This window comes from Nesoenas mayeri (assembly GCF_963082525.1).
Source record: "Nesoenas mayeri genome assembly, chromosome: 14".
NCBI lineage: Eukaryota > Metazoa > Chordata > Aves > Columbiformes > Columbidae > Nesoenas > Nesoenas mayeri.
The window spans coordinates 11,189,777-11,206,106 of NC_137556.1; the positions used below are offsets into that span (position 1 = coordinate 11,189,777).

The following is a 16,330-nucleotide window of genomic DNA, read 5'->3' on the forward strand; positions in this document are numbered from 1 at the left end:
TCCTGGTCTGGCCTATGTGTACGTGATACTCATTTATACTGATATCCCACGAGTGCTAATGATAGATACTCCCTGTGAATCAGCAACTGTTCGACACTGTGTTTGTCCCTTGTGATCCGAGCATCCTCCAACACCTACAGAAGTCCGATGCACCGCTTGGCTCAATTCTACAGCCTTTCTGCACACAGTGTGGTTACTTGGCTCCATGACAGCTCTGTGCCTGGGAGCCTTTAGCACCCCCTCGTTAACCCTCACAACCAGACGCTCACTGCCAGGCTCTGAACCAGCAACAATTAGGGACACTGTCACATATTTGCCAAATAACTTTAATGAATGTCTAAGTGGACTGGATCTATCCAACAGCTGCTTTTCAGGAGGGAAGACTTTTCTAACTTGGTTCCAGCCCCTGGAGCGAACATCCCTCCCCTACTGGCTCTACAAGTTGAACGGGCCCCTATTTAATTTGAAGAAGGGATGAGATCTTGATTTGCGTAGATATTGCAAGAGCCCCAAGACTGCTGCGAGGAGCCCAGACTGCGCAGTTCTCCAAGGCAGGAGTCATGCTGCTCAATTGTTTTCCAAATTAAGCATGCAAAGGTGACCTGAAACTATTTCAGGTAGATCTATATAGAGCAGACAGAAAGGCATTGCTTGACTTTACTTTTATATAACTCATAAGGACATGGGGACAAATAAAAATCAGATGCTTGAACAAGCCACATGGCCATACAATTTCATTTAATATCTGCAAAAAAGAGAGACTGCCAGAATAATAGAATAGCCTGGCACTTAACAAGCAAATGCAATAAAAGTGTGAGGTTCAAATACTTTGGTTCCCCAAAGCAGAGGAGCATTTAAGAGTGCTTTTAGCTGTCAGCTAGCTAGTAGCCCCTCTCATCTTAAAGGAGCTAATCAGTCTTTAAACCAAGCTTAACAGTGGTTTGCAGGGTTTGCAATAGAGTGCTTTGCTCACTGCCATCCTGAACTCTACTCTCACATTGTCTGCCGTTCCTTCCGGTTTTTTAAGTCCCGCTACATGCTCACAGTCTTGGGTTTCTAAGAATGGCAGGAATGGAAAATAGACTGTAGGACTGCCCATTGCCCATGATGATTAAACAAAATAAGCTTTTCAACACAACTGCCCATCTAAAGGGACTTTCCACTGCAGAACAGCGGAACTGGTCAAGTCTTACTGAAAACTCCACAAGCTGGGTACATAGAAGCTCTGAGCATCACCTGAAAACAGATCCTATGTGTCCACATAGCTTTTCTTACTGTTAAAAGCTTGGTCTGTGACAAAGAAGTTGCAGGTTGAGCTTGGCATGCCCTCCCTGGGTATCTGCACCGAAACTCACTCCAAATACACACCTTATCATGGGACTGAGCTGGAACACACACTCCAAACCAGCGTGGCCTCACAGCTCACAGAATCAACATAAACACTTGACAAAACCTACATTGTTCCACTGGGAGAGGTTGCACTTAATCTCTATCTATATAGATATATATTTAGTGTATGTTAAATAAACCCCTTTTTGTCAGTGGCAATGGGCTGATGAGTATGTAGTTCCAGACACTCCCAGCCAACAGACGTGGCTGGAACAACTCCTGCCTGTCTCCTAGAGGGACTTGCTGGGGGTTGCAGCAGCACAAACCATTTCTGACCAGCTCTGATCGGCTCAGCATCAGCATTGCATGTTCCGTACTGCATATATCACAGTCTAAATGAACAGAAAAATAATTCACTGTTTCCTCTCATTCTTACAGAATGGCAGACTCACTGCTTTCTCATTCAAAAGCATTTTCTTGCTTCATCTTTTTTCTCCCCATTCAGTCCATCCACATGAGCATCTCTAAGATGGGGAACTTGGAAGTCGAGTGCTGCGGGTACCCTGCTGTGAACCAGTATTGGCACCACAGGAAACCATTTATTCTGCTGCATCAACAGGGAAGAAAGGCTCACGTGCTGGGCAGCAATAGCTGTCAATGCCACCAGGACGTTTCAGACTGGGTTTTTTGTTGGATTTTTTTTTTAAAGGAGCTGTTGGCAAAGTTATCGCTCACTTGGCTTTTCCTTTCCCCTCCTCGTGCTAGCACATGTCATTTCAAGCGACACAGCAGTAAACCCAAGCAGGATGCACCCTGCTGCTTGTGGCAGGAGGAGGGGATGGTACAGCACCCAGGGGAAACCTTCAGAAAGGCGAGGCAGCACTGCAGGTCTCAGACAGGACAAAACTAAGAAGAAAACACAAAAATGGAAGAGAAAGTCAGCAGGGCTTTAACTCTTTCTTCCTCTGTGTATGTGTGCACACATGCGTGTAAATACTAGTTTCCAAAGCAGAGCACCAGACAACAGGGAGTGATGATGAGGGAGAACATTATGAGACTCAGGGAATACCAAGCAGAAAGAATCCTTTAAAATATATGCACTAAAAGACAGCAATACCATCCAACTGCTTCCAGCTACACTTGCACACATTATCTTTTTATCTTTCTGAACGCAGAGCAACTCCACTTTATACTCATTACACTCACACCCAGCATTTCCAGCCTGAGTTTTAATTTCTGTACTTAGCAGCTGTCACTGTTCATGTTATACCTTCCAAATACTATAAAAGCCCACTGCCGCCCTCTCCCTTTGCGTTACTGCTGCTATGCAGAAGGTGCGGCCAGACCGCCCAGAGCCCTGGTCCCTTCTCCATCCAGATCCCCCAGCGCTGGTCTCCAGCTGCTCAGCACTGCACCAATAAACACAGGGAACAGCCTTGTCTTGTGGACAAGAAAAAGTGAAGGGAAATAAAGATGATGGTTTTCAAAAGTCTCTCAATTTTTTCTGTTGCTAGTATCTTAGCTTATATTTATACAGCACCTATTTACCCTAACTAGACCCTAATACAAACATCTTGGAACTACGGTTCTGATCTAAGAAGCAAACGAGCCCGTCCAGCGTTATATTAAAACAATTTGGGCCTGCCTACACAGTCTACGCATATACCAAATGTATTTATCTCACAAAAGACCTTACTAGAAAGACAACAGTCAAGCACTCTGCTTGACAAGATAGGGAGGCCTTTGCTTTGTGGTCTTCTGATGACTGTGAGTTTATTCCGGTGCACACACACTCAAAGCCATGGAGCAAATGAAGGCACCTGAGGAGATTTTGAAATATACATATATATGTATATAGACACACACAGATCAATATAGATATAGATATATGAGACAGAGATCTGGGAGTGGGCTCTTACGATCTCTTTTTTCCCCAGCATAAATATCCTCCAGCAAAGCTCAAGGCTGCAGCACTGAAAGCCTCCTAACCCCACCAAGGTACACTGAGGATGCTCAGCACTTCATAGGACTGTGACGTGTTGTATTTGCCTTCACTTTTATGCTTCTCTTCTTTAAAAAGAAAAAAAAATATATATATATGTATATAAACAACCTCTTGTCAAACTACCTGTTTCCTGTACATTTTGTTTCCCTCTGTTTTCTCTAACCATACAGGTGAGAACCGTTGCCATTAGTGAATTTTACTTTATCTTGCATGGCTTTTTTCTCCAGTGTGGGTGTGGACTAATGTAATCTCTTGAGTGTAATTTAGCTGATTTGTCCTACTGGCTAGTAATAGAGAAGACCAGCCTTTAAATGAATACATACTAAATCCAGGTGGGGAAAAACAAAGAGAAACAAACAAACAACTCAACATCCAATATCTTACCATCTATCCCTGTCATGAAAAAGTCTTACACAACACACAAACACAAGCCATCCAGCAGTTGTGTGAGCATTCTTCAATTGAAAAAGAAAACCTGATGACACGTTTTAAAATAGATACACTTTCAGACCAACCAAAATAATTCATTTGAAGATAAGTGCACAGAAGATACTATGACAAAAACCACTACAATATAAAGCAAGCAAATTAAATCAGTCTTACTCCAAAGTGGTATTTTTGCTTATCTGAAAAGAGAAAGTCTGATAAAAATTTCTGTTTATATAAAGATATAATTGTGTTATCATCTCATAAGAATTTATTTTAAGTTGCTTTGATTTTTTTTTATTCTATACTTTTTAATTATGTCTGTTTTGGAAAAAGAAGAAAAAAAGAGGTCATGAGTTCACAATTAGCATCTCTTCTATGACTAGAAAATACACATAAGAAACCACTATGCTATTTTCACAGCTTCTTAGCCCTCCATGCTGTCAGTACATTTTCCTTTTCCACTGAGAAAGTAATTTCCAGTAAGTCATAGCAGCTGAAATATGTTTAAGTACTGAAAAAACACCAACCACCTTTTTCTGTCCTCCTATTTAAGTTATATGGCAGAGTTTGGGCTGCCTTTAAACAGAAACACAGCACTGTGAGCCAGTTCACCGTCTTAACCTTTGAGGTATTTCTTTAAGTCTGTCTTTGGGGATAATACAGTTATTTTTCCTGTAGGAACAAGAAACCTCCGGCAGACTTCTTCCTTAACAGCTTCTCAGATGTTCAGATAATGTCATTCGGCTCGAACAAGCTGCTGAGGAGGAGAGCACGCTCAGCCTGTGGTTTGCAGCCTCTGTTCCCTGCACACACAACCACTCACAGTTTATCATCTGTAGCTATTCTTCATTAACACCTGAACTAACAGCATTTTTCTACCAATTTCTGGTATCCAGTTTTATGAAAAGGAGCCAACAAACCATTCAGCCAACTCTCCAAATGGTAAGAACATTTTCTAGGTAGGTCTCCAGAGGGGCAAAAACTCCCAAGAAGAATCTCATTCCTGTTTGATAGTTCATTTCTTAGCTAACTGCTCACATGTGCTTCCTTCTGACTTACCTCCTCTTTCATAATTCACCCTCAGATGTGGCAAACTGAGCCCACAGTCCTTGGAGGCCTCTTTTTCCCTTGAGACAAAGCTGCACATGGAAGGTGTGAGGCAAGAGAAATGTGGGTATGTAGAAGACGGTGTGTATTTTAGTACTAGCTAGAAAGCAGAATAATTCAGCAAATAGAGATTTTGATATGCGGTATTCACAGTAGTTTAGGACTAGATTTCCTTGTGGTCACACTACAGCTGTTCCCTGAGCAAACTGTGAAGCCACATGTCCACTGTCTTCTTCCAATATGCCCATACTCTGCCTGTCCCCATGTCTCTTCTGACATGCCCGTTGGAAAGAGCAACACAACAAGGTATAGCCAGCTACTGATGGGCAGGAGGCACCCAGCAGCATGTGCAGGATTTTCACTAAAGTTACAAACTTAGCTCACTCAGACTTCTGCTCTCACATTCTCCACCACACACAACTGAAGTTGACCAAAAGGTTTAGAAATTACTAAGAGGGGAGCGCGAGACCGAGCGCAGCACTGGCTGAGCCACCATTTCCAGAGGTACTGAGGCCGAAATGAAAAACAAAGCAAGCATATAGCAAAGGAACGGCTCCTATGGGCAAGGCTCAAACAAAAAATGCACCTTCTCTCTCTCAAAGTGGAAAATGGCACAGGAACTGAGGCAAAGATACTGCTCTGCCTTAAACAGGCACAATGCCAGGACCTTAAGTCAGGGCTGAACTGAGCTCTAAGTTTCTTCATTTATCAACTAAAACAGATGGCAGAGAACTGTAATTTGGCTCCTGTTTCTTTCCAGTTATATATCACACAAACTGAAAGGGTAGAGGGTTTGTGGTGCTGTTAGAAGTTTTATGTTTTGTTGACATTTTGGCTGGAGCAAGGGAAAGATGTTTGAAGACGCTGCTAATGAGGCACACGGAGATCTGGAGAAGTGTCAAATATCAAGAACGCGCCAGGCACGAACAGTACCTATGTTAAAAGAAACACAATTGTTTCTGTGATGTATTTTGTATGAGTGTTTCTGTGATGTATTTTACTAATTTTAGGCCAAAATCACTGCTGCTGATGTTGTGGAAACATCCTGGAGAAGGATCAGTGGTGTTGGATGGACCATTTCCACGCTTCGAGAGCGCTGCTTTCAGCAAAGGTCCACGCTCATGCCACACCACAGAGTCTTGTTGGGTTGTTCACTTGGCCAGACTGAAGCAGACAGTGGGTGTCTACTTGTTGTTACCAAGTGACACCAGCATCACTGCAAAGAGTCCTTCACCTGTAGAAAATGGGGGTTTCTTTCAAGGCTGTAGTTTCAAAGATAAATACACTAAAGCTGGAGGATACCCAGATTATCAGCCCAAAAGCATCAGGCAATACTGTTTACAAGAAAAAGCTTTTACATGCAGTTAAACGTCTTCATTCCAAAAGTTTAATGACTTGGTAAGGGCTATGAAATTAATTTTTCAGAAAAGACAGAAAACTTCGTGCAAACACATTGCGCCGGTGTGTGCATGCTACACGCACACACTTAATATTCTGTACATAGTTTGCGTAGTATTTTGTGCTGCAATTCACATGTTTGAACAAGTTTCTCTGAAGTGTATTGTATTCTGAATAATAGTATCTACAGAAACTATTGGTTTCAGAAAAGCAAATGGTTGTACTTCTTACGCAAATGTGCAGAATTACCTCAATTAAAAGCTTCAGTTGAGCACCAAGCAACAGCACAATGCATTGTTGTAGAAATAAATAAATCCTTTTTAACACAAAGGCTACATAATAACTGTTCACACTTCTACAAAGCAGAACACATTTGGGCAAGTATTTTTAGAAATTGGTGATTAATCCTGCAGAGAGGACTGCCCCTTTCGAATGTAATTGTTATGGCCACATTCCTTAGGCGCAGCAAAATCACATGTATTTTGTGCAAATGAGTTTTTTCAAAGGAATATTTCCAATATATGAATTTTGTTACTACTCAGTGTAAGGTGGGGTATTGGCAAGTCATTTACAGATGACTAAAATTACTTCCTGTTTTTAATGGGCATAACTTTTTTTCCTCCAGCAGGTATTTTATAGATTAAGGTTCTCTATCTATACCACAAATGCCAAATTTTTCAAGTCCTCAGAGACAAATTCTGCTCTCAGCCAAGCCTGGAAGCCCAGCATAACCACGCTGTGGATTCACTGGTGCAACTGAGCTCTGCATTTTTCCTAACGTTACTCACAAACATGTGATCTTGCAGACATTCTGCTCCAGATGTAGCAACAGGAGGGAACACAGCCGCTGAGTATGAAACCACCGTGTGTGTTACTTTCCACTCATAAAAGATGCTTCTAAAGTGGTCACCTCCAGCATGCAGCCAAAATTACAACACAAGTTTCGGGCTCCAAGTCACACTGGTCCAGTTTATTCCAGAACAGAAGCCTGAATTCATCCAAGCTGTCACCATGAGCATATGCTAACACAGAAGCATACACACAGCAAAAAATAAACCCCTTTGAACACACCAAGACAATCCCTCAGTCAGCCAGAGGAGCTGATCATCCCAAAAGCAACGTTTACAACCCAGGTCAGGTAAACACACCTTCAGTCACCAGAAATGAACAGTGGAATTGTTTCCGAAAAGGAGAAAACCACACAGTAGACAGACAGGTACATGCACCCCATGCTATTGGGACATCTTCATGCTCCTACGATTTCACCTGGAGAAGAAAAAAAAAAACCAGCACCCCTAAGCTTGCAGAAACACCTTCTTACAACACTTGCCAGCATAACTCAAGCATAAAGAAGCATTTTTACTCTAGTATACCTACGCACACAGAAACCATGGCAAGAAGTCAACATACTCCTGCCTCAATGAAGAGCATGGGCCAGCTCACCCTGTCTCCACAGAACAAGCAGAGGAGCAGGGTCTGTCTCAACCCTATTGGGTCAAGCCCACAGGGAAGAAGACATCAGACATCCATGGCTTCCAGAGGGAAAACTGCCACACACACTTGTCTGGCATGTACCCTTGGAAATACAAGAAATACTCCAAGTAAAATCAAAGGATTCACCTGATCAGCTGGCAAACTAGTACATAGTAAAAAGGCACCACGTGATTCACTCGCTTCAGCCTCTTCTCCAAATGATTTCTAACTTAGAGGAAGGATCTGAGAAGCTGGAAGTGGAACTAAGAAAGTGGCTGTTCCAAGGGCAGATGAGTGAGGCAAGAGACCTCAGGCCATCCTCAGACAAGCCCTACTAGCCCAGGGCGAGCAGCGGTGTTGCCGGCTGGGAGGAAGCTGAGCGCACTGACAGCACCAGCCTCGTGATGTCCACTGAGGGCAGCGTTACCTCGTGATGCCGAGTTCTCAAGTCAGCACAAGATCCCAACCAGCATGGGAGATGCTATATGAAAGGGTGACCCTTAAGCTATGTCAAGGACACGCTGGATCTTTTAGCAGCAACATGTTCCTACATGGAGAAGCACTGGGAGACCTACAGAGAGGTGTGATGGAGTGGCCCCTTCTGCAGAATGTATCAAAACCTTCTCTGTGCTCCAGAGGTGCTTACTGGAACCTATTCATTTGTATGTCTCTGCTTCCAAGATGAAAGTTGACAGAAAGCACTGGAAGGTACATAAAAGCTCAGATGACAGGAAATGCAAAACAGAATTTGGCAAAAAGAAGTACTTCAGAAAACAGCAATATATTTCAAAATACACACCAAAGTCATCACAGCGATAGAGAAAACCACATAAATCAAAGTGAAATATTTATTAAAACTTGTTACACTCAAGCTAATGAATACAACCAAAAAGCCAAAAACTCTTCCAGAGATATTACAGAAAAGATGGATATTTTTTTTATAGAAAAAACAAAACCAAGGAACATTAAAGGGCAGATATGAGCTTAATGAAAACATAAGAACATTGCAGATGTTTAAGAATTTGAATAGTCTTAAAAAAATATGGGACAAAAGCTTTTAAAATCCATCAGATAACTGTCAATGATGAAAAGCTGGAGCTATTACAGAATGAAGTCCAGCTAAAGCTCTTTTTGAGGACAGACTTTGAGTTAGTAAAATTCCAGAATTTTTACGACTATCAGTGACAGACTTACAGAATGCTAGAAGTGAACACAACTATTAAAACCCACTATTTCATTAACAGCACTTGTTTGCTGCGGAAGGTTAATTCAGTAAGAATTTTGGCAGTGTTTTTGTCAGTTCAACTGTTTAAGCTCTCTCTCAAACCTCGGACTTGACGTTACTGTAGGGTCCAGACACTCCTGGCTCTGAACTCCTTTGGCGTCTCATGGAGTCGTTCCTTAAAAATGGAAAGCGACACGGCAATCTGTGGTGGTTACCCCTGCTCGGAGCCCAGGAGGAACAAATGCAAAACAGTCCTTGTAGCAATACCACATCATTTACGTCACCAGTGCCAGCCATCTTCAGAAATAATGCGAAAACTTACCAAGAAGTTTTGTGGGTAAAACTTTGACTGGAAAAAAATCTATGTAAAGACAACTTTCATGTTCCTCCTTCACCTTACTCCAGACTCCAATTTAAAAAGTCCCCAGCTACACGTCGTTAGATGTCTCCAAGCCTCTTTGCAGTTTATTTCAAGAAATCAGCTCCTGTTTCAAGAGGCAATTACACCTTTGTAAGAAAGCATATAGCATTTTGACTGTGCAAGAACAATAACTCTGCAGAGGAACTGGCTTGTGAAGCATCTTTGTATCATGCTGCCCATTTCCAACTCTAGGTTTATTGCAAGTCCCTTGATGAATCCTGCTGCCAAAAATTATGTGAAAGGAAACAAATCTCAGGATGCCATTTAAAGTCAGTGCCACGGAGAACAGAAAGAGTCTGGGCTGATGGGGGACACTTGCCTTAGCAGATTTCAGGAATTACTACTTTGCAGCCAGCCTTACGCCTTTCATATCTCAGGAACCTGGCAAGCTATTCTCTCAACAAAGGTGCAGCACATATTACAGAAAGACCCCAAGAAAGCACATTTCCAGGATGACCAAAAATGGCCTTTCCATAAATCAAGAAAAGAACGTTTAAAGTTATTTATTCCTGTACCTTCCCACTTGGAAAACTCCACTTGTCCTTGAAATACCCAGATAACCAAAGCAAAGGCCCGAAGGAAGAATGTGCCCAAAGATACTCCACACTGCTGGTAAGATTCAAAACTGCAAGGGGGTTCTTTCAAGCTTGAACAATCACCACACAGCTGTACCTCTACAACAGGTGCTTTAACAAGAGCAAAACAAAGTTTGCAAACATCGGTGGAATGCCCCTGGGGGTGAGATGGTTCTTTAGAGCTCAGGAGATTTAAAAATAAAAAAAAAGACACACCAAAACTTTTATTGAGCTGTAGTGTAAAAAGAGCTCCAAATTAATAACCCTTCTATCCCCAGGCTAGGTGGGAAAGATGTCTGGAGACACAAGGGAACAAGTACTTGAACTTTAGACAGAAGATGGAAAGAAACACTGAGTTGCCCTCCTACATACAACCCCAAAATGTACCAGGCCCACAATTCAGTATTACAGGACCATCCCACTCCCTCTGCAATAGTTAACAGGGCTCCAAGCCCAATTACAATCTCAACAGCCGCACTCTAGGCAGGAGCTCTGCTGCAGTCCTTACAGCTGTATTTACCATTGGAATTACTGCCTACAGAGCTTCACAACAAAGATATAAAGCCCGAGACCTCTCTGTAATCTATTGAGCTTTGGGCTCATTCTACTGAGCCTGTTTTGAAGAACAAAAAGCTGTTTGAGTGATCAGTGGCTTAGCAGAATTAGCCCTCTTGTCCAAAGCGCTGAGGCAGACCCCTAGAAAGCCAGATAAGAAACTGGTATGGTAATGTAAACCTGCAGTGGAATACTTCATGTGCCCACATAACATTTAGCAGAAACATGTGGCTGCTTCTGCTTAGTTTAAGGAAGTTTTTGTAAGATTGTTTCCTTTTTACTGGCGAAATTTATCAGAAAATTCTGGAAGAAGGATCAGCAGTTGCTGTTTAAAAGTGTATCTGCATTTTAGACATGTACAGCGCACAACTCACGTGAACAGCTTCATGTGTTTTTACAACAGTGATACTTTGATTCTAAAAGTCTAGAAAACCACATACCTGAAATCTCATATTGCTCATATTGTAGCAGCCTGGGCTGAGCTCTCCTGTCACCAGCAGCACCAGTGCCAGATGCCACAATACGGCCAAGAGCTCCTATTTATAGTAAAAGTTCCCCGCAGGGAAAATCCACTCACGTGAGTATTATTTGTAGTAGACAGTGGGTACTCTACACCTTGGAGCTTAAGGGTTTGTCTTTTCTCCAGAATACTTGGAGTTGTTTCTGTGTTTCCTGTAAACAGATTTTACCACTAAAATTTTGACTGTTCTTGCTCACCATGAAAATGTCGAGCTGTACCAAGAGATTTCAGTCTAAGGGCCAAGTTGGCCAATTGCCCTCAGTTAAACTGAAGAGCTAAAATGCTAACACGTAGTGGATCTATTGTGATTTCCTAACGGTTCTTCTGTAAAATAAACTGCTTATATATCTATTAAAAAAAATATGGCAAACTGGGACATTAGCAAATAGCAGTTGCTACCTTACTGGTCACTTCATTAGAACTGTTCACCTCTAGTTCTAAGGGATTTTGCACAGTCTAGCTAGACCCAGACACATAAAATTTCACACACTCACAGCACAGAATGAGATCCTGGGCAGGAAAAAACAAAACAAAACCAACAAACAGTGTAAGCTCAGATTAAGTAGAATTTGTCCTGGTAAATTTTTACAATAAGCCTGACAGAAATGCAAAATACATTCATAGTCAAAAAAAAAAAAAGCATTAAAATAATCCTTAAATGTTCTGCTATACTGATGTCACTGCCAGAGTAGCTGGGCTTTTCTCTCTAAGTATTCCCAAAATGTATTAAGAGAATTTATGGGGTTTTTTTATGGTTGTTCTGCACAGTCTCCTCAGTAAGAGGACCAAGCTTTCGGAGTGAAGACAGTGAGAAATAACAGTGGTCAGAATACTTGGAAAACGTTCTGTTATATAGGATACAAACAGATAATAATATATGAATCCATAAATATAACTTTGCTCCAATGAAACTGATGAGGCTGTTGCCTTCAGGTTTACTGGAACTAGGAACCATCTAAATATCCAGAGTACATGTTTCCAGTTTGTAAAGAACCAGCTGTAATAAATTACCATCTTTATTTTGTGTATTATTCAAAAGTTTCAGTGGTAACTGATAAAACCATACATAGTGAGGATTAACTAAAGATTTATCCCCATTTGGAAAATGAAAGGAGTCATTAGGCAACATGCCTAGAAGGCATCTGTGTTAGTCTTCAAAAAATAGTATGTGGCTCTTCTAAGGAAAAGTCAGGTCTCCCAACCCCCCCGAGAGTCTCAGGCAGAAGCACCACCAGCCTCCTCCTGGGATTTTATACCCGTGGGTCCACCAAAAAGAACACATTGCAAATTCACTAGTTACCCATTGACAGCTCACATCACAGACTGAAGCAGCACTACATAAACGGAGGAGGCTCAGAGCAGACAGTGTGACACATCTGTTTTAAATTTCACGTCCAGGGTGGCACAGAACGACGCAGGTGAAGAGGGAGGAGAGGCCTTGCCAAGTACTCACTCTAACTCTGCTCAATACAGGCATGATCCCCATGTTTCTGCCCCAGGGTCTGTCCTGCAGCTGTTGAATTAACCATCACTCTACAAATCCACCACTAACAAATGTCTTAACAGGGTGGAAAAGGAAAGGCAACCAGAGCAGTCCTAGTGCCCCCTCCCCACCAAGGGGTCTGATCCCAGTATGAAGCTGATTTAGAAAATAAGATGACAAAGACATCATTAAAACATTTTGTCTCTTGAAAAAGGAAGCACCTTTGCAGTAAATACCAGAAAGGTGTGTGAGCAGCTGTGATCAGTGTCTGCAAAAGGTGGCACCAGCAGCGAAAGCACTGGATTTCAGGTAGAATCCAGGAGTGTGCCCTGACTCTTTAGGGATACACAAGAAAACTTCCCCAATCAATATTCTGTGAAAACCATGATGTTTAAATTACTGCAGATATACTCTTACACACCTGAATTGCTAAACTGTACCACTGGATTAAGAGAAAAATGCTACCACATAAAATTAAGCCCATCAATCAGAGATCTCCCTTTATAGAGCAACCCAAGGGCTGATCATTTGTAGGTAATAAATTTGAAGGCAGTGGGTGGGAGGAGAGCTTTACCGCATTGTTAGAAGTGTTTCAAGTGCATAACTTACTAATGAAGCAGATTGTATTTGCATCCGAGTCACCAACTCTGCACTTTAAAATGATTTTGCAGGTTACCTCTTCACACCACCAGCCAGGACAGGCACTGCCATCGCTTCCCAGCGCGATCATCACCTGGAACAGCGCTCATTTACAGCCATAAAAACTACCTGCTTCCAAGCAAACCCCCGAGGAGGCGCTGGGTGATTTCTAGGCCCTGGCGCAGCAGCCTCCAGCAGAACCTGTCCCCGCAGCGGGTCCCCAGCCAGGGCAGCGAACCGGAGCCGCCACCGACACCCCGCCGAGGGCTCCTGTCACCCCACGGCCACCCACGTCGGGGGGACAGGGGCAGGACCCCGGGGAAGGGCCGCCTGTTCTGCCTCCCCGTGTTGTGCTTGCCACCTCTCGGCGGATCCAGTTTTGTTGCGGTTAGAGCGTGACAAATTTCACGAGAAACCCTACACCTCTCTGGGCAGCGGCCAAAACTTCGCGTTTTCTCTCCCTTTCTTCCACGTTTCTGAGGTGGGTCCCTGGGGATCGCCAGCCTCCCGCTCTCACCCCCCCGGGCCGGCCCGCAGCATCCCCGGAGGAGCCGCGGGGGGCCGGGGCCCCGCAGCCTGTCCGGGGTGGGCCGCGCTGATCGCCACCAGGAGACACCGACAAGAAGGCGGCGACCGGCCGACCTGGGGCTGAGTCCCGCTCCGGGACGGAGGGGCCGTGCTGAGGGGCGGCAGCCCGGGGAGGGGAGGCACGACCCAGCCCTGAGGAGCGGCAGCCGGGACGGGGGGCAGCGCGGCGGCCCCGACGTGGCGGCCCCGGGGGCTCCCGTCCAACGCCCGCACGAGGGGCCCAGGCAGCTCATGGGCCCCGGGGCTCCGTGAGGGCGGACAGACCTCGGGGCCAGCGGTACGTGCTCAGGGGGAGCCGCGCCAACGGGCCCCGCTGTAATACGGGCGGCTGCCGAGGGGGAAGGGGCTGCGGCCGCGGGGGAAGGGGCTGCCGCCCGCTCTCCTCTGGGACAAGGGAGGCGGCGGAGGGCAGCGGGGAACTCGGCGCAGAAGTTCGGGACAGGGGAAGGAGGGCGGCCCCATCCCGGCTACCTGAAGACACAGTCGTCCCGGGCGTCCCTGGCCGGGGAGATCAGCCCGTGCTTCTTGTTGAAGAGCTTCTGGAACAGGGTGGGAGGCATCTTGGGACGCCGCCGCTGGCCCCCGCCGAGGCGCTGGGCTCCGCGCAGCGCCGTCCCCTCGGCGCGGCTAGTTCCGCCCGCCCGGCTCCATCGGTGTCACAGTCATATGACAGACATTAGTCACCCGCCGCTGCCAGCAGGGGAGGGCGGCGGGGCGGGACCGGCCGGGCGCTGCGCCGGCCGCTCATTGGCTGCGGCGGCGGCCCCACGTGGGGAGCGGGCCGGGCCGGGGCTCCGCGGCCTGCCCGCCCGGGGACGCGACGATGGGGGAACGGGGGAGAGCGAGGGGCCGGGGCCGCTCCCCGCGGGGACCCGCGGCCGCGCAGGGGCAGCAGAGCCCAGGTGTCTCCCCTCGGGGCTGGGCAGCGAGGGGCGCTGATAGCACTGCGCTGTTTTGCTTCTTCAGAGGGAAGTTGAAGACACAAGCAGCAGAAAGGCGAAAGGAGGTCAAGATCTGGGCATCAAACCGTTGCGGTACACAGCACTTCAGGGACAGGGCACTTCTCTTACCCCTAAACCTAGAAAATCCAGCTCTGGCCCCCTTTCTTCCTCCCGTGTACCTGCCTGGGTACACAAAATGATTCAGAAGTGCACTCAATTCAAAACGTACACAGAAGGTGGACTACGTGTATTTGCATGCACAGGAAACCATCATTGCAAATAAAACATTAACATGCAATCATTTTGTTTGGAAGAGATACCCAAGATCATCAAGTCCAACCATAACCTAACCCTGGCACTGAACCATGTCCCAAAGAACCTCATCTGTATGCCTGTTCAACCCCTCCAGGGATGGTGACTCCACCACCCCCCTGGGCAGCCTGTTCAGTGCTCAACAATCCCAATCCTTCCAGGAAGAAATTTTTCCCAATGTCCCATCTGAACCTCCCCTTGTACAACTTGAGGCCATTTCCTCTCATCCTGTCACTTGCTACCTGGGAGCAGAGCCCAACCCCCCCGGCTCCAAGCTCCTTTCAGGCAGTTCAGAGATCAGAAGGTCTCCCCTCAGCTCCTGCTCTCCAGCTGAACGCCCAGGTCCCTCAGCCGCTCCATCACACTTGTGCTACACATAATACCCAGCAGGTGAATCCACAACAAACATATAAGCAAGAAAAGAAAAAAAAAAAGTGTGGTAGACTTTATAAAATCAAAAAAAGCTTTGCATTTTTCAAAACTCTTTATTAGTAAATATTTACATGAGACGGAAACACTGGTAACATTTAACAATCTCCTTCAATGTCTCCCTGTTCAGAGACAACAGTCCTAGAAGTTTAATTAGGAACTGACAAAACTGACTCATCTGCTTTCCCTAGAAAATGGAATTAAACTAAAACAGTGTATGATGTAAGATTAAATTAAGCAGATTGTTTTAGAAAGGCATAACTTAGGGCAGCTGTAACATATCTATATAATGGTTCCTCCCAATCAGCAGTCTGTAGCAACTTTGTTATTAGCCTACTAGGAGTTGAAGATAATTCTAATAGAAAATCGGAATTAATGTTTAGATGCATCATCTTCCTCTTGTTCTGTATGGAAGATACACCTGCCTGCCATACATTTACAGATGACAAAACTTTACTTCTTTTCACCCTGCGAAAGCTTCCTAGCTTCAAGACAGTAAATTCTCTGCAAAATAAAATGTCCTCGGGGAACACTATGAAAAAAAATGGCCAGGATATACAAGTTCACAATTTACAGCACTGCAGATTTAGCTAATCTCAAATACAGTACAATGCAAGCTGCCGGAGTCCCTTGAAAAGTAAATATTAACCTGTTCCAAACCCCATAAATTAATAGCGAGTGATTCTGCTAGGCCTGACTGACATACCTTAATCAAGGGAGTGGAGGACGGATAGTCAGAGAAAAAAAATGGATAAATACAAGTTTAATCATGCATTTTCTTGGAAAAACCTCCCTGTAGGTAAATCTTTGTACCTACACAAAGAATCTGAATTCCAACTTATGTGTCCATTCAGTATGCCTTGTCTTGGGCTCCAAACCTGTCCTTTCTGTAACTAAAGCA

General features: G+C 44.8%; 1 protein-coding gene and 1 long non-coding RNA gene across 5 annotated transcripts in view; both read right to left on the bottom strand.

The window, feature by feature from the left end:
- The window catches only part of FNIP1 (folliculin interacting protein 1), a 66,872-nt gene extending 52,475 nt beyond the window's left edge, over nt 1-14,397 (bottom strand). For all 4 annotated transcript variants that reach the window (XR_013922825.1, XR_013922826.1, XM_080353273.1 and 1 more), the window contains exon 1: nt 14,219-14,397. Coding sequence is in view for 2 of the 4 variants with exons in the window: in XM_080353273.1 (XP_080209399.1) it covers nt 14,219-14,307 (89 nt within the window). In the remaining 2 variants the exon portion in view is untranslated. The remainder of the gene's footprint in view (nt 1-14,218) is intronic.
- Nucleotides 8,576-9,353, bottom strand: LOC308045769. Its single transcript, XR_013922827.1, has 2 exons — nt 9,289-9,353; nt 8,576-9,141 (listed from the first exon to the last, which is right to left on the bottom strand). It is a non-coding gene; the product is annotated as an uncharacterized lncRNA (long non-coding RNA).
- Nucleotides 14,398-16,330: the final 1,933 nt, after the last annotated feature.